The sequence below is a fragment of the Pleuronectes platessa genome, chromosome 1, assembly GCF_947347685.1.
Source record: "Pleuronectes platessa chromosome 1, fPlePla1.1, whole genome shotgun sequence".
In the NCBI taxonomy this organism is placed as follows: Eukaryota; Metazoa; Chordata; class Actinopteri; order Pleuronectiformes; family Pleuronectidae; genus Pleuronectes; species Pleuronectes platessa.
The window spans coordinates 14,056,099-14,083,294 of NC_070626.1; the positions used below are offsets into that span (position 1 = coordinate 14,056,099).

The following is a 27,196-nucleotide window of genomic DNA, read 5'->3' on the forward strand; positions in this document are numbered from 1 at the left end:
TCATAAATTGTAACAGTAAAAGCCAAAACACAAACACAGAGAGTGCGTCAGTTTGGGAAATAATAAAAGAACAACAACACATTTTAGGATTTCCTCAGTATTGTGTCAGATCATTTTCAGCTGTCTTGTGTCCAAATGCAATGATAACAATGGATTTCTCTTATTGAAATAATGAGGCAATATGAGGAATGATTTGAGAGTCAGCGTGATGAAATGCCATGCACACCAATAATGATATTTCTAAATGTATTTAATACACATTTGCATACTGACCTACAATGGGCTGCTATAGTGATGGATATCGTTACGCTATGTACAACTTAAAATCTTTTACACAACAGTGACCGCCCAGTTTTAGAACAGCTTTTCTTCCGGAAGTCAACCTCCCATTCATGTTCTGCAATGATGTTTAATGAAAACAGTCGAAAGCCTGGAACCAGGCCGAGCAGCTTTGTGATGAATCATGAGCAGAAAACATTTGATTCTGAGCGAAACAAAAAATGGTAAATGGAAAAAAGAAAAGGTAAAAGACTGTGTACATGATTATATTGTGAAGGAACTACGTATCCCATAAACCATTGCATTAACTTACCTGTAGCGATTTTCTACTCTTTAGAGTCTTTACCACATTATGGTCGTTCTCTGGTAAATGTAACGTAACACTGAATGATCCAATCATAGCTGTCATTATTATCACGATTTTGGTGAACATTTACATGGTAACTATGAGCTCGACCAATCAGAGATGTCACTGTAACACTTCCAGGATTGTGGGTAAAATAGTACTTCTCCTTGACATTGCGGACTTGCGGCCTCAGCAGGAGCATATATGAGTGTTTCAGCATCTCGTAACAGGTGGTAACTCTACCTCGGATGGTTAAAATGTTATGGCTAATAATCAAATTCTCTATTCAGTAAATTAATGGGATCATTAACTTATGGAACCACGCTGTTAAGCTTTATTTCCTCAACCATTTTCGCTTGACAAACTGGAAACATGGAAGCGAATGTCTTAAAACCAATACTGTTTGCTACTGTTGTGTTTTGGGGAAAAGACAGAAGCGTTTTGAAGAGGTGTTAAGCTTAGTCTTATAGAGAACTGTATATGTTTGCGGAAAGATACATTGACAGGAAAGCATATCTTCTCTAACAGTTTGTATCAGTGCCAGTTTCAACAGCGTCAAAATTACCTCCCACACCAGTCTAAATGGGAAGGTCAAATAGGCACAATATTTCTCTTATGTACTCATTATGGCTGAACAATTATTATTACAATTTGTAGCCACAATAAAGAAGACAAACAACCAAACAAAACAATAAGTGCAATGATAAACTAAACATGACACAACACAGTCAAATGCAGGTGGTAATGATGAGCACACACGAGCGGATCTGTTATTGGAGCAAGGTGACTGATGAATGTGGAGTTTCTTTTAGATCAATTGAAGCCTGATGCAACAAAATGCAGGCACACTTTGCCTTAAATGATTTAAATCATGGCTACAGCTGATATACAGCTGCCCGAAAGGCAAATACTCTGGTATTAAATAAATCAGAATTGATAAATGATGAGAGAAAAAGCCAGTATGCTGTATTTTTGAGAAAACAAGGGTTTGTATATGGAGACTGAACTGTGTCTTAAATGCAATCATAAACTACCGTATAGATCTATGTGAGTATTGCTTAACTTTAACAATCATATCTACGCGATTATGAATATTCTTGACACTACAGACATTCAACGTTAATGAAACAATGAGAGTATCTGCTATGTGATCCACACTGCACACCGGCCAGATACTGATACTCCTCTCCTTCCACTTATAGGAGTGTAAGGGAGAAATCACACATGACATTCAGTAACCTGCTCTTTGATCATTTATTCAACCGAACTCCCGGACATTTTCTGCCTCTCATACCACAGCCCTTTCCCTTTCTTCCTCATTAGAGGCGTCCAGCTCTTCTCTGGAGTCTTGACGTCCAGTGACAGAGAGACAATTATGAAAAAGAGGCTGGAATAGGAAAATGAGATCTACCATTCTTTGTTTCCCTTCACCCGCAGACGAGACGTGTATTTGAGGCAGAGGGTGAGCTGAGGGCCAGACTGTGACGTCAGAAGGGAAAACTAAGTGTGAGTTTATTTGTGTCCAGGTACATGGGTGTGTTCAGTAATGTACTGTTTGTGCGAAAAAGAGTTGAGGTTTCTACCCAGGTGGCTCGGGGTCATCCTTGCATTTCCTCCAAGTGCTTAATTCACGTTCTACCACATCTCATCTCATCTCCCTTTCATAAATATTAATATAATAATCCATTCCCCATTTCCCTTGACCCTTATAACAGCGTAAACAAACGAAAACCAAAGCAAAATATCAAAAACATTGAGAAGGCATGACAAAATTGCAACATCACATAATACGTAGAATAAAACCCAAAGGAACAGCAGAGGTTGTATAAACGTTGTGCTTCTTTAATTTCACTTTGTAAAGTCCTCCACTGTCCTGGTTGTGTTTGAAGTTTAAACTTTGTTATATTTGATATATTTATATATATAGATAAATGTACACGTGTCTCCGCGCTGAGGTTCGTCTCAAGTGGCAAGCAGAGGGCGAGCAGGGAGGCTACCAGGAGCACCCTTCTTTTTACCTCCTCCTCTGGTTTGTCCTTTCCTCACCATTCATTTCTTTCTTTATTCATTCATTCATCAGTTTTTTCATCGCTCTCTTTGTCATTCAGTCGCTCCCATGGTCCCAAAGGGTAGGACGGACAGGAGACAGTTTCTGTGAATAGGAAGGATTTTTCCCGACTTTCTATCTCTCTTTCACTTTCTTCTTGGAATCCCTGTTCCCTCGCTTTATTCCCTCCGGTCCTTTGTCATCTTTGGTAGAGTGTCTGACACTTTGGTGTGTCTCGGGAATTGGGCCGTCAAGGATTGTAGTTCGAGGGGAGTGGAGATACATGAGAGGGTCTGTGTATGGGCGAAGGGTTTTGATGAAGGAGAAGAAGGAAAAGGTGACAAAGTGGGAGGATGTGAAGGTCGTCTGTCGAAGATCATTAAGTATGTTCACCTTAAATACAGTCTGTTGGTTATACTGCAGAGTGTCTGCAGGGGAAATGTTCAAAGATATCGGAGGAGGAGAAAGTAGGCCAAGACTTTATGTTACCATTTACCTATAAGCAGGAATGATGAGACGGATGCATAAAGGTTAGAGAGACAGTGAGCGAGGAGGACGGACAGGTGAGGTGACAAGTAAGTAGAGGGGAGGAGAGGGGCAAGGATAGAGAGAGCAGTTAAAGAGCGAGTCGGGGCAGCGTCTGGCAGTGCAGACAAGTGGTGGCTGTGGTGAGAAGTGCTCATCATCTGTAGAGCAGCGACAGCAGGCAGGAGAGGCCAAAGGTCAGCCAGCTGGCCAATGGGAGTGAGCGTGAGCCACCGATCAGGACTAGGGAAAAAGAAAACATCATTATTATTAAAGTGCAGGGGTTTTGTATTGTCATTGTGTGATTGTGTCACTTGTAGACTATTTAAACAATGTAAGCCAAATGGCACAAGTCCTTTGTGATTCCGGAACATGAATATTACTAACTCTATGTAATCACTTTAACTATAACTCTAGAGTTTTACAACTAATATATATGTTGTCATCATCGCATGCTAATCAATTTGTACTCATTATTGATTCTTGTCAAATCTGTTTAATGAGTGGCCATCACAAAATTTCACTTTCTTTCTGCTGTATACGAACATTAGATAAAAGGTGTAAGTTGAGATTTGAATTCATATGTGCCATTTTATATACAATGTATGTCTTTTGGTCTTGTGATAATTATGTTAACTGTGCATGTTAATTCTTTGGTCTGGGGCCTGATAAATGTGAACTTAAAAAAGCTCCGGCGTGGCAGAGAGTTTGGAGAGCTGTCCTCTGCGTGCCATCATTGTAACAAAAACAAACCATTAGACTGAAGTTAAACCACAGACAGAAGGTTGTAGTAAAATGGATCTGTGTTTTGTGATCTCACTCAGAGAAAAGAAAGAGGCTGTCAGACAGAAAGGGTTGAGAGGAAGAGGAAGAAAGGCACAGAAGGACTGAACCATGAATGAGGGGGTGGATGAGTAAACAAGTAAGCGCGACAGAGAGATCCCACACATTGTCTCGACAGCTTTGAGATTTCAATGAGAAAAACAAGTTACCATTGATGTCATCATCAGCAATACAGTACGTGATGGATTGTTCTTCTTTATTTTCCCTCTGCAGGTTGTTATTGTGCATATGCACCTTTAATGTGATGTCACTTAATCGCTGTGAAGCCCAACATTTGCATATGCAAGTTTCTCTAAGGCTTTTTTTATGTTCAAATTCCTGCACAGATGCAGATTAGTTCTACACACACACACACACACACACACACACACACACACACACACACACACACACACACACACACACACACACACACACACACACACACACACACACACACACACACACACACACACACACCTCACCCTCAACACACTGAGACCATTGAAAAAGTGAGGACCGGTCAAAATGTCATCACTCTGGGTCTATGCTAAAAATGGTCCTCACAAATATGTAAGCACAGGAACAAACACAAACACACTCTCTCACAACATTACACAAATGCAGCAACAAATTACACATACGAGCTGCACAAATACAAAGTTTCATAAATAAAAAGTAGGTATTGCATTAAAAAGATCAATACGATTTCATATCAAGGGTCCATCCTCTAGGCAGAAAATCAATATTTATAATAAAGCTTTGAAGCGCACAAAACACACACAAACACACTCACAATTTTACCCACACAAATATATACACACACACACACATACAAACACACACACACACACACACATAAAATAACATATAGTATGCTGGCAACATATTGAAATGGAACATGGCGTTTTACTTCCCTCTGTCTGCTTGTCTCCCTCCATCTTTCCTTTTAGCAATCCTACTCCACCCCCCCTCACACACACACACACACACACACATACACAGTCATGTAAAGACACATGGAAGTCTATTTCAGTGATTGTTGGCAGTGATACTGATGCATCATACATCTTTCTGTGCTGCCATGGAGTAAAATGGAGTTCAAAAGATAAGTAGTAGTAGTATTACTATCAACATGATGGGATACACTTAAAATATAAACAGTGGGAGACATGTTTGCCCGCTACCACCTCTTTACCGTCCACACACAACTGGGACAGGCACCGCTCTTTGAATTCATACGCAGGTGGAGCTGCACCCAGCATGTCACTGGCAAGGATTCACTTGTGGAGAACTGCAGGATAACAGTCCCCTGTAGGTGCATATAAAAGCTATGTGTGTGCTTAAGTAGATTTAAATGCTTACATTCGACATATGTGTGCATTTGTGGGATCGAAATCCCCTCTGAAAACACTATGGGTGGATGCACGTGTATGAATGTTAGTTACCGTATCGGTGCATTTGTTTGTGTGTGTGTGTCTGTGTGAGAAAGAAAAAGAGAAAGAGAGAGAGAATAGGTCTTTGCAGCCATATTAAGGGCTGCTGCACACTAGAGGTTAATTCACTACTTCTGCACTTTTGACAATAGCGGGGGCATTCACGACTGGAGCGTGTGGGGGGTTTACAAAATAACCTTTATGTTACCAATTGAGTCGAAGCCTCCCTGATCTCAATTTTTTTTTCACAATTCTTTCTCCTCTCTTATCCTCATACAAAGTGCCTTCATGGACCCTTGGACACGGCATCGTGTGGCTACGTCCGCTGTCCTAGCCACTTCTGTTTGACTTTTAGTCTTAAAACATAGAGTAAATAACCTCATTTTGAGTCAGATATAAATGTCAGTGCTTACAGACACTTGGGTGACACCACACGAGCAGTATGGAGGCATGTTAGTTTTTATCTGTTGTTTTATTGTGTCTGAACTTGCCGGTTTCTTCCATTGTATTGGATTTGGCTGCAACGCTGTTTACCCCTGAAACTCCAGAAGTGTTTTGTGGACTTAAACACTTCACCTGCCCTTCCATCAGCATTGTGCTGAGTAGATGATGAGTGCATTTAACCAGGACCTTTGAAATTACATTTTTCCTCATTTGCAACAGGTTTTTTTTTCCCATTACGTCTAGTTGTGTCGACGGACTCGTTTTCATTTATGGTTCTCCAAGGGTTGCGCGTGTTGCAAAGCAATTCACCACCAGAACACTAGGTGGAGTAATGTTTTTTGTCGAAGACGACCTTAGAGACGCCTTCTTTATGTTTGGCAGTCGTCGTCGACTGTTTATTACTTTATTACTTTTTCTGGAGGATAAATTTGTCCCTGATCTTTCTCCACGGCTTCGTACCTTTGTCGACCTGCAAACCGACGTTAGCCGAGATGTCCTTCCAGGAATTGCAGGCAATCTGCGTGTCCATCTGCGTGTATTCCGTCAATGATGGGTTATACAAGTGGTCATACTTTCGGACCTCTTCTGCCAAACGCTCTTCTATTTGGTCCATATTCGTTCTTCTAAATCTTTCTTGGTTTCTGTCGGTATTATGAGGCATGAAACCGGAAATGTGACTCCGGAAAGGATGTAGTTGGCAGACCAATCACAGCCTTGTAGGCTGCGTGAGGCTTGCGTAGCTTTGTCGAATAGTTAAAAAAATTGGGCAACGCACGCAAGCACGCAAGGGGCTCTTAAGCGTACCCCTTCTTGCATGTCTCTGAAAACGCAGAAGCATGCGCCGGCCTTAATTGCATCAACCCCGAGGGTACAAACCCAGAACAACAAGAATCAAGAAGGTAAAATTTCTTCAAAAATAAAAGTTATAAAAGTAAGTGCCATTAAAGTGCTGCCAAATTGTCAGTTTAAAAATATATATTATATTTTAAGACATTGATGCGGGCCAGTTAAAAACGGATGGCGGGCCGCAGTTGGCCCGCGGGCCGTAGTTTGGACACCCCTGAGCTAAATCCTTCTTTCATCCTCACTTTACCTTCGCCGACTCCACGGTGGCATAAAATCTCTATACTCAAGACAGATGCATTCGTGTTTCTTACAGTGACGAGGACTCTTTAGTCGCCTGCCTGATAATTACCCATCTGTCTGCACTGTACCGCTCTGCCTGCACAAAACCTGCAGGACACAAATGCACACGCACGCACTCTCAGAGGGCTCAAGAGCTTTCCTCTTCCTGTTTACACCTTCATCCATTATTCAGTCCATCCGCCAGTGTCTTTACATGTGCATATTTGTGAGATCGCACACGGCAAAGCGCACACTCGCAAACACACTCACATACAGGCATCTTACATTTGGGCTTTGAGGAAGTAAAGGCAGGTTATTAATAAATCACCTTGTCATTTTTGTCTTTTGTGTTGTGTTTCCATGGCTCTAAGGTATTCTTTGTGATGGGATATGGCAGTAAAACATGGACAAACATTTTTCTCACATGTTGCACCAGAAAATCTGCATTATTGTATTAAACTATTTTGCATGTGGCACTAATCCAAACCTGTCCTGCCTGAGAAGACCCCTGGTCAGGGGCTCGACCTGAGGTTTATTTCCCCCTTTTCTCTGATTGAAAGATGCTTTTTGGGACATTGTTAAACCATTCTGACCTAAAGGCTAGACCTAAAGGACTTGAACAAACTAGTCAATATAATAATAATAATAATAATAATTACAACAATAATAATAAAAATAATGATAATAATAGTAATAATAATATAACTCTTTATTAGTATAACACTGATGTATAACAGATACTTCTTCTGAGAGTTATTGAGCTGTAACAGTAGAAGCTCTCTGTCTCGAGCCACGGAAACCAAGAGTAGCAGCTGCTTAGCAAATTGAGGGGGGGTGGGGGGTATCAGGGATGAGTAGGTCTGCTAGGTGAGGCAAGTCAGTTAATTTAAACTCGAGGAATAAAAATGTAAAGACGCATTTTGTTACAAACTGCACACATTTTAAAGCTTAGGTTGATGATCCTGTAAAACTGGCAAGAGCATGCTCCACATAGACAAAATGCAACCGATTCATCTCATCCCCACTCCCATCTCCCTCCCTTCGGCCCTCTCATCAAAGCTACACCCTCGAAACACATCAACCCTGTTTGATAACTGCAGGAAGTTGACTTTTCCCTGACTCGCTGGCTAACTTTTGGCCACTGTCTCTGCTTCAGCGGCGTATGTCTCTCTGGCTGAGAGCCCGGGCAGGGTGAGAGATAATTGGTTGTGTTTATTTCCGTCCTGTGAGGCCACAGACACTGGCTTTTTTTCAGACAAATCTATTAAATAATGACTATTGGGATGTGAAAAAGATTTTCATTTGATAAGATAAAAAATTTTCAAAGGATTCTTTAAACGGTACAATTACTTAAGTGAGTGTGAGTCTAGAAGGTACAAATGCCCAAATAAGATGAAGTCTCTCTCTCTCTCGCTCTCTCTCTCTCACACACACACACACACACACACACACACACACACACACACACAGACACACACACACAAACACACAGAGACCTCCTTTCACTCTCTCTCAGTCTTTGACCTTTTATCTGCCTCTGTCTCTTCTCCATGACCCCTCCCCTCCCTCTATCTGCCCTGCTGGCTGTTTGTGTCTCCCTGCACACGCTTACATGCACACGCACTCCTTCACTGAAACTCACTGGTTTGTCTTTCTGCCTCACCCTTAAGGCAAAGTGCTGCCTCACAAACAGTATTTAGAAGCGAAGAAAACATTAGCATTGTGTTGTTCTACACATGGACCCTTAGCTTGGTTTAACTTGGAGTGAGTGGAGAAGTCGTGGTTACGTCATGCACTTTTTTTCTTTATAATCACCAAACACCTCTCTTTTGCTCTCTCTTTCTTTCTTTGGCATTAATACCAAGATTTCAAGGATGAGGAGTAATGTGCAGAGGTAAGGAGTAAATAGCGAACCGAAGGTAAGAGGTATAAAAAGAAAGTGGATGTGAAGGAGTAAGTTGGGTTTTATTGTGAAAGTTAAAGATAAAGGGACGGAAAGTAAATACAACGAAAGAGACAGAGGAAAGGAAGGAAATGAGGATGAGGGTTCCAGTTCGCCTCGATGCCGGTGCCCTGCAGTGTCCACTTGTCTGCGTTCAGCCCTCACACTGACCCCCCCCCCCGCTCTCTCTGCTCTATTTCCACAGTTTTCAAACACTAAAGAAGATATTTAGCTCTTTTTCTCTCGTTCCTTTGAATTCGTGTCCCGACACTAATTCCCTACTCTGCTGTCCCTCCATTCATTTCTGTTTTGCTGAAATCAGTTTAGTTCATCGCAGTTTAATTCTGCTCCGTGTCAGCCTCCCCTTCTTTATTCGCTCAAAAGCCAAGTGCCTTCTTAGCAAAGTGCTTCATAGGGTCCTTGAACGTTTCTTTGTGGTTGCGTGTCTACATCCCTCCACTCAATACAAGTCTATCTTACCTGTCTTACCTGCGCTGGCTACAGTGTTCTGCTGTTTGCACTTTCCTATGGTGATGGAGACGTCGTCGATGGCAATGTCCCCCTCGAAACTCTGACCTCGGATTCCTTCAAAAACAATCTGGTTAGGGAAGGAGATAAAGACACAGATGGATGCTGGGTGAGTATATCTGAAAATAAATATCTGGTGCCACAAAACAACACAAAGAAAAAATATATAAGTTTACCTTACATCTAAATTAAAAGACACAATAATGACACACTGTGTTTTTATAGATCGAACTAAAAATACAATGACATTTGACATTAGTCAGTTGAGCTGCAGTAAATTTTTATTTTTTTATTTAATTTTAAATTGAATTATCAATCTATTAATTAATTATACACACAGCACAGGAAATAACACGTTAGTAGTTTTACATCACATCTTTAGACTCTTATATCATTTGTATAACAGGAGACTCCATCTGAAAACTTTCCAGGCGACTTTTCCCATTTTAGCCACCAGCCATCTGGGTTTGACTGACAGCCTAATTACTGTGGTGTACTGAGGCACCTAAAGCCCATCGCACCCGACTAATCAAAAAACGAGCGTATTCTGTCTGGAATATGAGGAGGAACAAGCAAATAAACAAGAAAACTGTGTTGCTCCAGAAAACAACAAAAGCAACTCTTGTGACTGCAGATGTCGAATATAAACACAGCCACTGATGCTGTACAATGTTTAATCTTTAATATGAAAACTTCTGACAGATTATAAATCCTGAAGTAATGATAGCTTATTTGACCCATTTAGTCGTTTTTACAGAAATGTGCTCCTTGCACAAATTGGTGCGTTGGCTCATATATGTGTTTACAGTTACTACTAGGTTACCAACTAGCCCTTGAGCAGAGCACTGCACCCTCAAGTTATTCCGGCAGAGCAAGGGGAGTAGCAGGTGATAGAGGTGATGACAGCATGCGTTTTGCCTGTATACCGTTATTTTTTATTTACAGGTTAACAGGAGAGCGAGCAGATGCATACATGGAGGAGTAACAATCATGCATGACTGACTCTACTCTCCAAACAACATCTGTTAACACCAAAGTGCTGTTGTGGAGTATTCACAGAATGCAGAGCGTATTTAACCCAAGAAACAGGCAGAGCAGGGCCGGCATCAATTTGGGTCTAAATATATCAAGCTGGAGCGAGGGTTGGTTTCAATTAACCTGGAGAGAAACCAGAGCCGACCCCATATATGGTCTGTAAGTAAGTGGAACGAACGCCACGGTAACCTCCCCCTCTCCGCCGAGGCATTCCATCACCTGTGTTTTAATCTGCGGGTGTTGTGCTGTTAGCTCCTAAAAGCTGTGTCGGTTTGAAGTATCAAACAGAAATTCATGGGGCAGATACCAATAACCTATTTTTTGCCACAGACAAGTAGCAGCATGGCCGAAAGCATGTGAAGAACTTTCTCCAGTTAGCTTGAGCTGTTTAAACATAAAATGCCTAAAAGTTGAAGTTGGAAAATCATCGGGGGACACTGATGATTAAGATGGACCAACATCTGATTCAGTTACTGAGCTCCTGCTGGAGAATCACTGTACGTTAGATTCACTCAGCCCAACTGATCCCTGTGTAAATACCAACTTGCAAGTACCTATACAGGAACCCTAAACCATCTGTCTTTCCTTTTCTCTTTCTGTGTGTCACTCTCTCCTCATCTCCTCTTTAGTTACATTAAAGGGAAGTGAAACACAAGAGCAGCGCCACCTCTGTCCCTCTGACTTTATAATTCAGTCCTGTAATGAGGGATCTTCTTTGCATGTATAAACAAATATTAAGTAGCAGGGCCTCCCGTCCTGGGATGCAGAACACCCACTGTGTGTTAGGCCTCATGTTTACCACTTATAGAGCTGCTTTCCAACATGCACTAAACTCTGGATAATCTTGTGATAATATCCCAAGTAAAAACTTGGGATAATGAGAAGGAGCAATATGGCGTAAAGCATGTTATCCAAGTAAAAACTTCCACCCCTATGGGAACACAGCAGATTTGAGGATTCACTTCAAGCAAGTGGGTGTTTTGATGACATGTAGCATGCAGAAAATTGTGTTTTTTTTCATTTATAAAACTTAAAACAAAAGTTCTGCCAGTAGACATACCCGAAAAGGTCAAGAGAATATTTGCTGATAAGAGCCGACGGCAGTGACAACAGGCCGTAAATAACTTTAACGCTCTGGAGATTTCCTCGTCCTTGGGAACACATCTGACCGGAGAATCTCCTGCTGCGTTGTTCATGTGTGAACGCCAAACTACGGAGAAAGTCTGTGCAGTCATTCTCAAGAATTCATGTTTGAAAACTACTTTGCAAACATGATGTGTGCTAAGTAACGAATGCAAAGCCTGCACCACTGCTCCTAGAGAGGGGCGGTCTTGATTGGAAGAACCTTTAATCTCTTTGAGGGAAGTGGAGTGAGAAAAAAGGCTGGATGGGTTTAGCTGGTCAGGCTCATTTGTAGAAAAGGGTCAATGGATTTTACGGCAGATGGTAGGTGTGAGGGATATTCAGAGGTAGTAGAGGGAAGAAGCTAATTGCTCAAAAGGACACTCATCTAATTTATAAATGCTACGATGCAGTTCCTCACTATGTGCATTTGTTTACTATTTTTATTTTATTTATTGTTTCACCTTTTCCCACAAATAGGTGTTGGTTTGTGGTAAACACACAGGCACACAAACACACCCGCAGTGTCAAACCGCAGTGACACTGGAGCTGTGCATGCGTGCCTCCGTGCACCTGCGAGCACAAGGCACCAGATTGTTGTATAATTAGAGACGATGAGAGGGAAGCCAAGAGAAACACCGGCCGTGACAAAGCACACAAAACAACATCACAAATAACTGCCTCCTTTAAGCTACACAGCAGCGCAATCGCACCGAGCATAATCATTTCCTCAAAGACATCCCACTGTGGAGAGGCACAAAGGCAATGCCAAATCCTGCCATGCAGCACAGGATGGCAAAAGCAATGATTTCATGTGTTTGTTTTTCCTGGAAAGGCTAAGGGACACAGGATTACGCCCTTTGACTTAAAGTTCACTGCTGACCGACCAAGCTGAAGTGTGAGTGGCCTGTGCCAACACTGGCTCACACTTAAAACACCACTGATGGGCACTGTGCTGGAGTGTCTACACAAGTGCAGCTCAGAGTTTCTCAACCTTAGGAGTCGCAAAGCCGCTCCATATACAGTCACTGAACATTGATAGACAGGATTTGAACTTTTGAGATATGACAGATATATCTTGATGAATAATAAATCCGGTATACAGGATGCAATATATAATTGCTTTCAGACAAACAATCTGTGCAATTCAAAAATGCAAAAAGCAAAGTGCTGCAAGTGGTGGGGTTTGAAGATTGAATGTTAAGAGTAATGGCAGTTAAAGGCTCCTGTTATTGCTAATGTGCCTGATGGACAGCTTGTGTGTGTGTGTGTGTGGGGGGGACTGCAGGATCAAAGGCTGTACAGTAAAGTGTCAGGTTGGAGTTGTGAACGTGTCGTTCTGTCAAGCCGTGTAACCTTTAATGTTCGCATTGATGTGCTGTCCACATACCAGAGGGTACACAGCCACCAGAGAGTGTAAAACAGAGAGGGTGTGTGTGAGAGAGAGAGAGAGAGAGAGAGAGAGAGAGAGAGAGAGAGAGAGAGAGAGAGAGAGAGAGAGAGAGAGAGAGAGAGAGAGAGAGAGAGAGAGAGCTTTGAAATACGAGTGCGGATGAGAGTCGCTGCAGTGTGAGGAACACAAATGGGGGTTGGCCTGGTTTCCAACAAGCCCCCAGGTACAAAACATTGTGAGGAACACAGATGGCCTCTGGGTAATCCACAGGGGAGCGAGTGAGAACACAGCTATTCTACTAAAACATGACATGTTACCTCTTTTTTGTATCTGCATTGATTTTACATGTACACGTATAGCTGCTATGCAAGTTTGCAATATCCTAGATCTAAGACAGGAGCGTGATTGAAAAGAGAGCAGAGGAAGATAGATGGTGGTTCGATGGAAGGTTAAAAACATTTAGCGAGAGAATTCTCCACAGATACTGATTGACAAGTGGAGACACTTGTGAATGTGAATGTGCAGCTCAGAGAAAATGCTTCGCTTTCCCAAAAAATGCAATAAACCCAAAGCATGAGCAGAGAAGCTCAGAAAGAGACTGTTCACATTTTTGTGAACTGTCACATCTTGAATACATACAGACATTAGCAATCAAGAACAGCGGGCAGTAAACAATTGACGTTCTAATGCTTTCTTATCGGTCGGCTTGAGCCCTGTTTACAATAAAAAGTCTTGTTTTAATGCATACCACTGGCTGGGCTGCGGCTCTTGATTTAGAGAGGCAGGAAGGGAAGCTGTTCTCAAAGACGTCATTACTTTTGTTGGGCGGACCACAAAGAGAAGGGAAACGCTGAGGCGAGTGGCAGTACCTCAAAGACCTTCAGTGTACACAGCCTCTGAGCCGTGCACACGACTAGAAAGTTTGTGTTCTCTGTGGACATGCTCCAACACGAAGCAGGAATGAAACGAGTGTCAATATGCAGTCACCCCTGCAGACCGTGGGACTAAATAAGGTCTACTTCAAAAACACGTCCCTGCGAGAATTCAGCCGGATTAGGAAATCATGAGGGTCATTCAAAGGAAAGATTTGAGACAGTAAAAGAATGGACACTATCTGTGTCTGTTTATTTAACATGTGCATTTAAGTTAAAGTCTTCTTCAATTATGTGGAAAAAGAATCGAAAGAATTAAAAGGCGAAGCTACAGACACAGGAAAGACCTTAATTAAACTGGGTTTTGCACAATGACCAGCTTTGAGATGGCAAATGAATGTTAACATTACTGTTCATGGGACATGAACTCCACTTCCCGACTTCTATGATGAGGATCAAACAAGAGTGTTGGTAAAACAGAGACAGATCGAACAAGTAGAGGCTGAAACTTAAAGGTTGAGTTTGTAAGATTTAGGTGAAAGGAATCTATTGGCAGAAATTGAATATGAAATAATTCTAGTCTGTTTTATCTAAATTGTACAAATTGTTGTTTCCTACACTGGAAAGAGCGTTTTTATAATGAGCTACTTTATATTCACGTCGGGAGCACATCCTCTCTACGGTAGAGTTTTATGCCAACTGAAGGCAACCACAGGTTCTCTCTCATGTTCGGAAGGGGAGGGGGATGTGAGGGGTATTCAGCTGCTACATGTGACTTCACCACTAGATGTCACTAAATTCTGAACACTGAACCTTTAAAAGGGGCAATGGACCAATGAAACGTGTTAAAGTCACTCATTAGAGATGGAAGTAGTCATGCTGTGAAAAAACAATACAATGCTTTCTGTTGCTCTAGAGGATCAGATCTGACTTGTTTGCACTTGTGATGTCATCAGAGTTGAGTTGGCTTAAGCTTTGACAATATGCATTTAAACAGGCGTAATATTTCACTCATAAGAATTTCTTTCCACATATATTAACCAACTTGGGCTTAGCATTTAATTTAATTCTGTATAACTATATCATTAAAGGTCATTGTGTAGGATTTGGGGAATCCATCTGCATAAATTTAATACAATATAAATGATTATGTTTTTTATTAGTCTATATTCATTGTGTGTTTTCATTACCTCATTATGAGCTCTTCATATCTATATCGGAAGTGGAAAATCTTCCATGGATTCTGCCACGTTGCATTGCGACGTTTCTACAGTAGCCCAGAAAGGACAAACCAAACACTAGCTCGTTGTGCCTCTTACATTGTTGCATTACCTGTAGATTCTCCCACAATCTTGGAAGGAGACAGTGAAGGGAGGGGTCCTCATACCGAGAGAAGGCATTAAATCCTACACAGTGAACCTTTAAATGTGCATCACACTGCAACTGCAAACTGGAGACTATGACTACATATCCTGGTTTAAAGATGGAAGCATATTTTATTTTGACAATCAATCTAAAAACTTGTGACTTGCCCTCTTGCAACAGCCCGACTCTACACCGTGAGAATTCAGGTAATTAAACATCTACGCTAGATACTGATTGGCAACTGTGTAGCATGGACTTTCAATACTGTTTAACTGCCAAATGCGGATTTAGATGTTTATTGCATCATACACTATTATGGAAACACAGCAGCCAGAATATTATCCCTTGAGCAACCTAAACCCAGCCCCTGTTCCTCTTTAACTATTGTCAGTGCATGCAACAAACACTAGTATCAAGTGTTTCAGACACAGCGAACCATAGTAATTGGCAGAATAAACGTGATGGAGCCACTCTTTATCCCAACGTCTTTTTTCCGACAAAATAAGCTAAATAGAGGAACACAACAACAGCAATTGTGTCAGGTAATTGTCAGTGGCAGACAGCTTAGTCATTATTATTGATTGTAAGGAAATCAGCACTCCCCAGAGACGGAAAAAGAGATAGAGAGATTGAGGGAAAATGAGAAACAGAAGAGAAAGGAGGTAAACGAGAGGGTGGCTGCAGGAATAAGTCAACGATAGGAGCTGAGAGAAAGAGAAAACTTGCGAGAGCCAGACAGGTCTTATTTCATTTCATCAGGCCCCTGGGGAGATCGATACATGACAGAAGGTAGTAAGAAGGAAGTAAAAGTGAGACGGAGGAGAAAGAGAGAGGGAGTAGGAAAGTATGTTCATCAGCTCGCCTCCTCCGGCAAGTGCGAGGATCAAGGCTGCACGCTTGCTACATTATTTAGCAACTCTATTTGTTGCATGTGGTTTGCGTGGCTGGTGCATGTGTGTGTGTGTGTGTGTTGTATGATTACGGGGATTACATAGTTTATCTTAATCCTTATAAAGGTTATAAAGTGTTTAGCTGAATGGCCGCAAGATAAATACGAACATTTATAAGTAAAGCATGCAATCGATTGATTGATAAAAATATATATTAAATGTATTTTCTGTGTCAGTTTTGTAACACTCACAAAACTGTGATTAATTGAGAAAGATGCGCGAACAAATGGCGGACAAACTGTTCAGAGCCACGATCAAACCACTGACTGAAGTGATGGAGTGGGCAAACACTACATGCACACACACACGTGACAAAGACCGTACGCCAACCTTCAGTTGCCAAGGAGACAACCTCTCTCTCTCTCTCTCTTGTGTGCCTCCTCTCACGTTCATCCATCCTGCCTCCCCTACCTTTGCCCAAGTCACGATACAAGTGGGGGATGAATATTTAAGATGCATTAAGTGCTTTATTGATGATATCAACACACACTCATCTCATTCCCTCTCGTTCACACGCCCGCATTCCCTGTCTCTGAAATACTCCCTGTGTTGCTCAAGCACAAACGTACACGGTTCAGACGGCCGTCTGTTTCTTCCTGACAATTTAATTTCCATTTAACACCAGCAGGTTCTGGTGTCTGGACCAATTAAGCCAGCTGCTTTAACGCAACACTGACACAGTGTGCATGAACAGTGCACTCTGTGTTGTGTGCGTGTAGTGTATGTGCATGCATTTTGATTTGTCATAAGTGTGTGCATATGTCTGAGTTGGCATTATCCATTTCTGGCTCAGAGAGATGACACCTTCAAATATTTAGGGGCGTATTTATATTCCATCCATTTGGTTCTAAACTGTATTTTACCTTATCCCTGACCCTGGTGGGTGGCACGGTGGTACAGTGGTTTGCACCGTTGCCTGTGTGTTTCCACAGTGAAGTGGCAACCCTCCATAGAAATTTGTAACTCCTATCCATGAAATATCCATAAGTGGTTCTGTGTATTTGAGAGCTTATCGCTACTCAAAACTCATTGATATCAGTATATGTGCATATCTTGAATTATAATTTGTCCATTAAAACAGTGATTAAGTTGAACACTAGGTAAATACATTAACAGAATCAGAAGCTGAAGACCAGGAGGTCAAACCCCTGGTTTATAAAGCTTGCATGGGAAGTGATCGAGCCTGCCACAGTCCAAAGACATGCAGATTGGAGTTCGGTTAAATGCAGACTTTAAATGGACACACTAAACACACAGGATGAGTGGTACAGATAATGGATGGATGAACTGACCCTGGCTCTCATACAGTCACACTATACCATAAGAAACACAAACTGAAACACTTGAGTTTCTTTTGGATGTAAATGAATACCATTAACACACCTGATGAACAAGATACACTCCACTTGATTGAATCCTGTATTTTGTTTTCACTTGAATTGTTTCAGAATGACATGCTTTTTTACTATTGAGTCTATGCAAACACTTTATTTTAGTTTGAGGTGACCTGTTAGTTTCCTGTGTAACGAGGTGTAATGAACTAATAATGGAAGGTGACTGGATTAGAGAAGACATTTGAACAACCAAATAAGACCAAGTCCTCACTGATAAGATCACGGGGGAGCCCTCAAACCTAAAGCGTGCCAACTGTTTCAGGCTTCATTCCCTCTTTAATGCTGAAAGAAACATGGTGTTGCAGAGGAATAGTTAATGAAGAGCAAATGCAGCCCCCAGCCAAGGCCTTCAGCCCACATTCATCATGGATTCAATTTCCCCTATGCACGTACAAAGAGTATCTAGAATCATTACAGCACAACTAGCAGGCATCCCCTGCTCATAAATAAGCCTGTTAATTGACCTGTCATAGCTAATTGCTGCAGGGGATTGGATACTGGAATATGTGTGTGTGTGTGTTTAAAAAGCAGTTTGTCTGCATGTGCGTGTGGGACTGCATCTAACACAGTGTTTATGTATGTGATTTCAGATGATGCAGACAGAAAGATACATGCACTGCCTGAACTGTCTTTCCAGAGCGTGTTGATTTTAGGGGCAGCAGTCATTAGCTTTGAGACAGGAGCGTGTGAGGCAGACCAGGGCCTGAATCGACCTGACCGGCCCGTCGGTCCCAGCTCTGGGCCACAGAGAACGATAAGCGGAGATAAGGAGAAAAAAAAGAAAAAGAATGAGATCGAGAAACTCACACAGGAGGTTTGAGGCATGCAAAACAAAAACATCATCTTTTTTTTGCCCTCTCCCTCTGCTGTGTTGCAGGCTTACCGAGGTACACACACACACCAACACACACACACACACACACACACACGCACACAAATAGACACACAGTGAGTGAGAAGTGCTGGGGAAATGAGTGAGAGCGAGAAGAAGCATTGTGTCGAGTTAGAAAGGAGGACTGAGTCATCTAGTTTACTCGTCCACGTCCCAGCAGGGAGGAGCTGACTGCAAGCGAGGCTGCGAAAGAGCCGATGGGACCTCGATGATGCATCAACAGCCAGAGCTCAAAAACAGGGCCCCGTCCTCTGTTGTGTCTCCCAAACAGTTTTCCCTCCACTATTGACCGAGTGTGTATACAGTAAACTTTAAACTTGTGGTGAACTTCAACAAAGGGGTTAGGGATGTGCAGCTCAAACTAGAGAAGGCTGCGACCCTTGAGCTTCATTTCAGTTTGGTCAGAGTTTTAGATTTGAGAAATAGCTCCTTTGACAGGCTGGGAATTGACCCTGGTGTCAGCTTCAAATGCTCTAATTGTCCACTCATATTTGTATGGTACATTGGGTACCATTCTGCACCTGTGTCTTTAGACTATTTTGAAAAACAGCAATTAATTCAATCCCCAAAATGTCATTCATGAATCTAACCTACCCATTCTTCTCTGTCTCATCTCATCATGTCTGAGCCACATATGGATGTATTTACATGCCAATATTATGTCCAGTCATATATTACTTGAATGTTTTGGAAAAAAGTATTTAGTGTAGATTATCTGACAAGTACCCAATTATTGTCAAACTCATATCTCCACCAAGGCACAACAATCCTCTTAAATCCACTCAAGTGGCACCAAATTGCACTCACTTGAAATGTCAATTTCTGAAATACGTCAGTTGTCAAAATCCTTGAATTATTCCCTGGGAAAGCGGTGGACCCACAGAATATCCTCATATGTTCCGTGGTGATCCCTCCACTCGTTTTTGTGCAATCATGTTAACAAATAAACAAACCAACCCACAAACAAATGAATGGGGTGAAAACATAACCTTCTTGGTGGAGAAAAAAACTTGATTCCTGGGGTTGATACTAATCCAGTGTAATAAGTCAGTACATCTTTAACTACTTGTGTATTTATGTTTCATTCTGAGGTCAGTGCGTACATATACACTGTATGTTTGCTCTCTGCCTTTTTCCAATCTGTGTGAAACCTTGTTCTCAGCCCTGACATCAGCACATTCTTGATGAGGCGAGTAATCCTCCGGTTACCGTGTGGATCGGCTCCGTGCTGACATTCAGCACAAAGTGACCTGAATGTTCACTCCCAGGCTCCTCATTCATCTGCACCTCCCCACGGTGCTGAAATGTCAAAACCGCTGTACACACGTCATTTCATAAAGGAAGAATTCACCTCTGTCACTCATACAGAAGCTCTGGGTTAATTCATATTTCTTTTATTTGTCATTGCATTCATTGGTGCTATTTCTTCGCACACATTTGTGGGGCTTTGTAAATAATCATATGAAACTATATTGATTCCAGCAGGCAGACACTATGATTAGTTGCAGTAAATGGTCTGTATTTATATAGATCTCTTCTAGTCTTGCTGACCACTCAAACCTCTTTTCAGGCAGTTTTTCCATTTACCCATTCACACACTCATTCATACAGTGCATGAACGTGCAGAAGGTTCTCAATCACTAATCACTCCCACAGCATAGCCTTCAGGGGATAATTTGGTCTTCAGTAGCTTGCCCAAGGACACTTCGGCAGCTGCACAGTTGCAGTGCCCCAGGTGCTGCCAGGGACACTAACATAAAGTTCGAGTTGTAGGCTCTGTGTTGCTAAAAACCTTAATTTTTTTTAAAAGGACACCAAGATATTTCCCCCTCCACTAAGGAAGAGAAAAATATAAAAACAATTACGTTTAATCTGACAACACTGGATATGAGTTGGCACTGATTCTAGGAGCTTGTATCTAAATACAATGCAATCCCCTGGTTCTTTGGAGCTTTAAATACCACTGTGGTGGATCCTCTATGAAAAATGCATGACATCCAAAGCAGAATTTCAATCCCAATTCTTGGGAAAATTCCCTTGATTCCTGATAACCACAAGAGTATAAAATGCTCCCTGTTCTTCTATCTTTGCCGAAGTGGAGACCTTCCTAATGGAGAAAGATGTAGTAAAGAGGAAATGGCTGCAGGAGAATAAATGTCTAAGAGGTGAAAGAGATGACAGGAATAAAGTGAACATAAAAGCATATGATTCTTTTCATCTCTTCAAGCAAATCAATGCAAAGACAATGTGGTGAATATTATCTTTAAAAAAATCAAGTGGATTAGCGCTCCATGTGTTTGGCTCTCGCAGATGATCGGGATGTATATTTTGGTCTAGAGATTTCACTGAATGCCACATTTTGACTTCCTACTACTAATGCAAGGCTGCTCAGGTCCAGAGAATGTCCAGAGTTAGCCTTTGAGACTTTAAGAACACAAGCGATTGTCCAAATGGAAATATAACTTTTGGCCTAGACAAGGGCCTGGGTGGAGCATGAGGGAGGCAGGACATGATGCACAACGTTTTCTGTGTTTTGTTTAAAGCACATTGAAGATGGCGGATGACGCTACCAGCTAATTTGTAACACAAGCTCTCCTCTTGTCTATTGTTCACACACAACACTTACCTGGAAGGGTCCACTGGGGCTGATGTCAAAGTAGGCTTTCTGCCAGTCGGGGCCTTGATGGCCAGTCTTGGTCCAAATCACAGTGTCCACAGAGGCAATGCTTCTCACTCTCAGGAGAACATTCAGAGTGCCTGTGAAAAATATGCACACACACACACACACACGCAGCTTATTAAAGACTGTCACTTAGCAAAAAATGTGATATGGTTATGGTGCGAAAAGAGCTTATCATCACAGTTGAAGAAGAAAACATTTAAACCCAGTAACCCCGCAAAATATCTTCCAGCAACTGTCAAAGAGGAGCTTGAATACACACACACACACACACACACACACACGGTCCAGTCGTTACTGTAACTGATAATGATCACTATAATGTGTAAATGTTTAATGATCACAATAAGATACAGGTAATCATAGTTCAACTAATTGTAGACACATTTTATTAATTTAAGGAAGTTAATTGATTCTAATCATCACCTTCACCCCAGTGGGGGGGAAATGCAAAACTGTGCTACCACTGTCACTAGCATGAAGTCCTCCAACATCACCAAATATCTATCTAGTGATACAATAATATAAAGCCAGATAAGTCTAAATGACAGGATGAAATATAGAGCAGTGTTTTAAATTACTTTTCTACAGACAAATGTTTATGTATGCTAATTAGAGACAAATGCACTGGGTACTGTGTACCACAGAGATGTTCCAGGATCAGATACTAAATGTGGATGAAGGTTAAATGTGTTTAGCCTCTGGGCGGAGCTGTGATGTGTCCGGTGAATGATTTTAGTTTGCAATGATTATAGCTATGGAGCAAATGGACAGCAGCAAGGAGGAGGAAGGAGAGGCAGTCGCACAGACACGATGGTGAAGAGTAAATGGAGAGGTTTACGGAGGAGATTTGGTGATTAAATCACTTGTGAAATACTTTGTTTCCTTTAAAACACAGGATTCACTCACTGCCATATGATGCTATAAATAAAAAAAAAACATCTGTATCTACTGTGGAAACAAAGAAAAGTGTCCCAGACACCGGAAACCAGGCGAGAGAATGACAACAATGGAGCCAAGTGATCCAAATACTCCCCCTCTCCTTCTCTCTCTCTGTCGGGTCTGCAAGGTGTGAGAGTAACATTCGTCTTCTTAACGATTCCCAGCCAGCTCCTAATTGGAACATTAACCAACCACCAGTTTTTGTAAGCAAATACGCAGGCAGGGGGTCACTGTACCTTTGTTATATGTTTATTACGTGTGTGTGTGTGTGTGGATGGGTGACAACAGGAGTTTGCATGTAGCGTATGTATGCAGAAAAAGATTTATCACTCTGTCGTTTCCTAAACCTTGAAGCAGCAGACTGACAGGCAGATTTAAAAATGCATCACGGTTTTGACACACACGCGGACAAAAAGAAACCGATATTTGAATATATGTACTTCTATCTGTCACTCTCACAAATGGAAATGTTTTTGTAAATGACCACAGCAAGCACATTATTTAGGGATGCAGGTAATAGGCCCTGGTGTAAGCCACAAACATTGTCCAACTGTTATGCAATCATATATTTTGTACAGCACATTAGGCCGCACAGTGAACCTGACTGTATTATCTAACTGTCTACAGGCTTCCTTTTGAACAGACATATACAGTTTGGCTCGGAGCTTTTCAAACTCTTAGCGAGAAAGTGAATATCCATGTTTTCCTGAAATGGTCATCTACAGTTTGGATCATGTTCTGTTAAAGATTTTATAGTATAGGTATATTAAACACATTAAATAATCCCCTGTTCAACACATTGTATTTACTCTCTCTTTCCCTCTCTCTCTATTGCATCTTCACCATCATCATCAACACACACACACACCTGGCAGGAGAGGAAGAGGACTCTGTTAAGCAGTCTATTGATTGGACTGAGGTAAAGCAAAGTGTGTTGGTGAGAGTGTCAGAGAGGCGGAGGAGAAAGCACAGCTCTATCAGGGCTACTTGCACAATCACGAGTGGGGAAGACGGCAGTGGTTCAAAGCCGCACACACACAGATACGTGCACCTCCACTTGAAATCAAATGAGTTCCTCTGTTTCTCCTTAGACAACAAGAGGCTGACACACTGGTTCTCTCGCCCCTCTGTCCGTCATCTCCCTGTAAATAGGGTTCATGTCCTTCGCGTGTCTCTGTCACTAAGGTTTGCCTCAGAGTCAAAGCTTTGCTCTTCTGTGCCCACAAGTAATGCAATTACAGTCTGTGATCCAGCATCTGCGACCAAAAACCAACAAGCCACAGCGTGTTATTCAGAATTCTGAGCAAATAACCATTTCAGGAGCATGAGAAAGGAGGACAAATCTAGGCTTAGCTAAATCCTTTTTTAATCAAACCTTTCTAGACAACAAGCCGATCATGATGTTGACTTCAAAATGAGGATCCAAACCTAAAAAGCTAAAGGTACAAAGCAGAAGAGTAGAGAGAGAGATAAGTAGCGTCTATAAAGAAGTGTGTGTTATAGGGCTGGATGATATGGCCAAACATTATATTTAGACAAAAATGTTCATATTGGTCGATATCTACTGTATATTTATCATGATAAATGTTGCATTATTATTTATAAGTTTAAGTGATTTTTAAGCAACGTATTGTTGAATACTGGGCTTTGTTATATTACAATTGAAGAAAATGTAGTCGCTATAATATGTAGTCGCTATAATAATTGATATTGTTTTATGGCCCGGTAACTCGGCTAACTTTTCACACACCGTTCTCCTTACACAGCTCATAGACCTTATTTCGATTCTTATTTAATAAGTGTTATCCACAACAACCTCGAACTCTAATTTGTCTTCCAAAGCTGTGAAGTAAAAATAAACTAGTGAGTCCAAGTAAGCCTGCCAGTGGAACGCTTTAGACCTGAGCCAGTCCAATGCCAAACAAAACTAATTAAATGTTGTTTGTACTTGCTGCCAGCAAACCCCAAAAAGAAGAGTTCTTTATTTGCATTGCTGGCCTATTACAAACCTAAAAATCCAAAGTAGTCAGAGGGCTTTGCGCTTTCTCTCCTTATTGAACTCCCTGAAAATATACTTTTACTTGCTTTATAGCGACATAACCTTGTGATTACAAAACAGCTAACATAAATTTTATGTGGGCCAGAGAAGTGCCGTGGTATTTCTATAAATTGCCAAATGTCAAAGTTCCTAAATGCTTCCAACACTTAACAGTACTTCAGCATAGAGCACTATCTCTTGCATCCTTGCAAATACCTCGGAGCATCACCAGGGTGACGGACTCCCCTGCTTCTCCCGGCTCCAGCCTTTTTTTTAACCTCACTTCTATGCATCGTCATACTTAGCTTACTCTTCTTTTTACTCAGCTCTTACATTTATCAAACCACCCTCTTTTCCCTCCCTCACTCCCTCCATTAACCCTCTCTCCTTTTCTGCAGCCCCCCGTGCCCCCGTCACTCGTCCCGTCTCAACTTTTCTCTCAACTGATCCACTCTGTCTTTTCATCATTTAGCCTCTTTTTCGCCATCAAGACTCAAACTGTGTCTCCCTGGCAGGAGTGAGGGCTTCGCCAGGTAATGCAATTAAAATGAAAACTACACAGTGTAAATCAGGGGTGGGCTTGCAGCAGTGCTGGGCGTAACTGCTAACAGATTGTGCTAATCTTACGCTGTGCGGCTCAGGTAGCATTTTCTTGTCTCTTTGATTTGCTGTGAAACATCCAAGAGACCTTTGTAAAAACTTCACAAAGATGATGCTCATGTTGTAATATCATTAACAGCTTAGTTTTGTGATATAATATGAGCAGGAATGTGCAGTACAATACGATTGAAGATAATAACAATCAAGACATTCTCATTTTAAGACTAAAGTCATTTTTTCACCTCTCTGAGGCAACGAGTAAAATAAATCACAGCAAAGAACTTGTCTAATATTTGTTCAGGTTGAAAAAGGAATGTCTGCCACCTTTTGAGTAAACACCAGTGTCCCTGATTTAGATTATACATTTTTTTTTATTGTTTCATCATGTGGAAACTTGATTATCAAGATTTTGTATGGTGGGTTGGTAAGAGCCGGAGGATGAGGCGATCAATCAGGCTAAATGTGGATCTCAGTTCAACATCCATCGCTTTGTCTGGTTTTCAAATGTGTACAAATTGTTTAACAAAATATTGTAACATGAGTGAAAGATGTTTAACTTGTTGGCAGGATTTCATACAGATCGGTTATTTCTCACTCCTGTCAGTGCTGTTACTGTGGGGAGGATGTGACTGTAGTAAATAAGTGAGAAAAGAAAACTAGTAAACTTTAAAACCTCTGATCTCAAGTTTTTCTGTGGATTATACAGTTACTGTATAGAATCCTTACATAACAACTACACACACACAAACACACACACACTCTGTGGCCTTCCATAACATAAAACATCCTAAGGGGGGTACAAAATTAGACAGAGACAATTCAACACTGTGTGTATTATTGAGTTTGTGAGTTTGTGTTCATCCGTTTGCAAACTTTTCCCTGTCCACCGTGTGTATGTGTGTCCTTTTGAAGGTAAAAAGGACTGAACAAAATGTCCTCACTCAGCCCAAACTCAATAAGGACTAGATTTTGAACTGATCTCCACAGAGATAGAAGTACAAGTACACCCACATGGACAAGTACGTATTTGAATGTATGTGTGTGTACAGGAGTGTGTGTACAGGAGTGTGTGTGCAGGTGTTTGTATGCAGGTGTGTGTATGCAGGTGTGTGTGTGCAGGTGTGTAGGCTACAAGATGTATGCATTCTAGCTGTGTGACAGACCATATTATGACGAACAGCTCCCCAAAATGACTGATTGTGTCTTGCCACGACCATAAATCACACACCCACTGCCCCCTTCAACCACCTCCAAACACACACACACACACACACACACACACACACACACACACTCACACTGAGGCACAAGCAGAAACATATGAACAGAACTTTTTTTACACCACCTCCCCACCAGTCCCCTAACCCCCCCCCCTCTCTCTCTCTCTCTCTAACACACACACACACACTGCTGCTGTGTTGTGTTTGACAAGCTCTCTACAAGCTAGGGTCAAGCACAGAGTTCAGATTTTGACAGAAGCCCAGTCATAATAAAACCCCAGCAGTACAGCGTGTCAGTATATTCTCTTCTGTACATCCATATGTGCAATTCTGTTTCCATGCAGGGTTTAATGTGGTAGAGGTTTGTGCGTGTGAGCGTTTTTGTACTCATGTACTCACCAATGTGTTTGCCCTTCATGTGGTAGTAGTAGGAGACGCAGTATGGTACTCGGCCGGAGCCCTTGGGACCCCTGACTGAGGACACATTAAAAAGCGGCGACAGCAGACGAGCTTTGTCTCCTTGCACACGTGGCCATGACGCCTCGATGAACATGTAGTATCCTAAAACCGACAGAACAACACTGTTGTCCAGAGTCTCAGATAGAACACAACGGTGAAGTGAAATCAGATTCAGATTTATCCGTTCGTCCACAACAATCTAACTATTCACATTGTGCAGAGAAAAGGATTCCTCACCCTCCTTGGTCCCGCTGCGGTCGGTCTCGGGGCCAGTGTTGGCCGATCGCTTGGGATTCTGTGTCAGGTGATTCTGTCTCGTCCAATCAAAGATGTCGCTCCGGTCTTGAGAGAAACCACAGATTCGCTCATCTTCGAAAGCACACACATTGTCTGGAATGTGTGTGTGTGTGGGTAGAAAAAGAACAATAAGAGTAAAAACACAAGTGATCACTGTCAGGTCAAGCAAAGACACTACAGGTGACATAACCTACAGTTCCACTTCTCCCTGGATAATGAATGGCGACGTTGCAACTGCAGACCAACCTTTCAAACTAGGTCAGACAGCCTGGCAGATATTAACAAAGTAACAAACGCAGTGTTGAAAGCAGAGTATTTCATGTTAAAAAAAATAACGATTAACAACATAACATATAACACCACTATCAAAAAGTGCTCAGGTAATTCATGATAAGTCCTACAACTAATGATTATATTTATAAAAGCCAGCTTAATAATCAATC

At 41.7% G+C, this 27,196-nt stretch overlaps 1 protein-coding gene across 2 annotated transcripts in view; it reads right to left on the minus strand.

Moving 5' to 3' along the window:
• Positions 1 to 232: 232 nt before the first annotated feature.
• The window catches only part of LOC128443549 (MAM domain-containing glycosylphosphatidylinositol anchor protein 1), a 179,072-nt gene continuing 152,108 nt past the window's right edge, over positions 233 to 27,196 (minus strand). Inside the window, exons 14-18 of one of the 2 annotated variants that reach the window (XM_053425987.1) lie at positions 26,694 to 26,846; positions 26,397 to 26,558; positions 21,144 to 21,274; positions 9,456 to 9,564; positions 233 to 3,440 (exon numbers count right to left, since the gene is read on the minus strand). In XM_053425987.1, the coding sequence (XP_053281962.1) occupies positions 3,355 to 3,440; positions 9,456 to 9,564; positions 21,144 to 21,274; positions 26,397 to 26,558; positions 26,694 to 26,846 (641 nt within the window). In that variant the 3' untranslated portion in view covers positions 233 to 3,354. Of the gene's footprint in view, positions 3,441 to 9,446; positions 9,565 to 21,143; positions 21,275 to 26,396; positions 26,559 to 26,693; positions 26,847 to 27,196 lie in introns of both variants that reach the window. The other variant, XM_053425986.1, reaches the window with a different exon arrangement.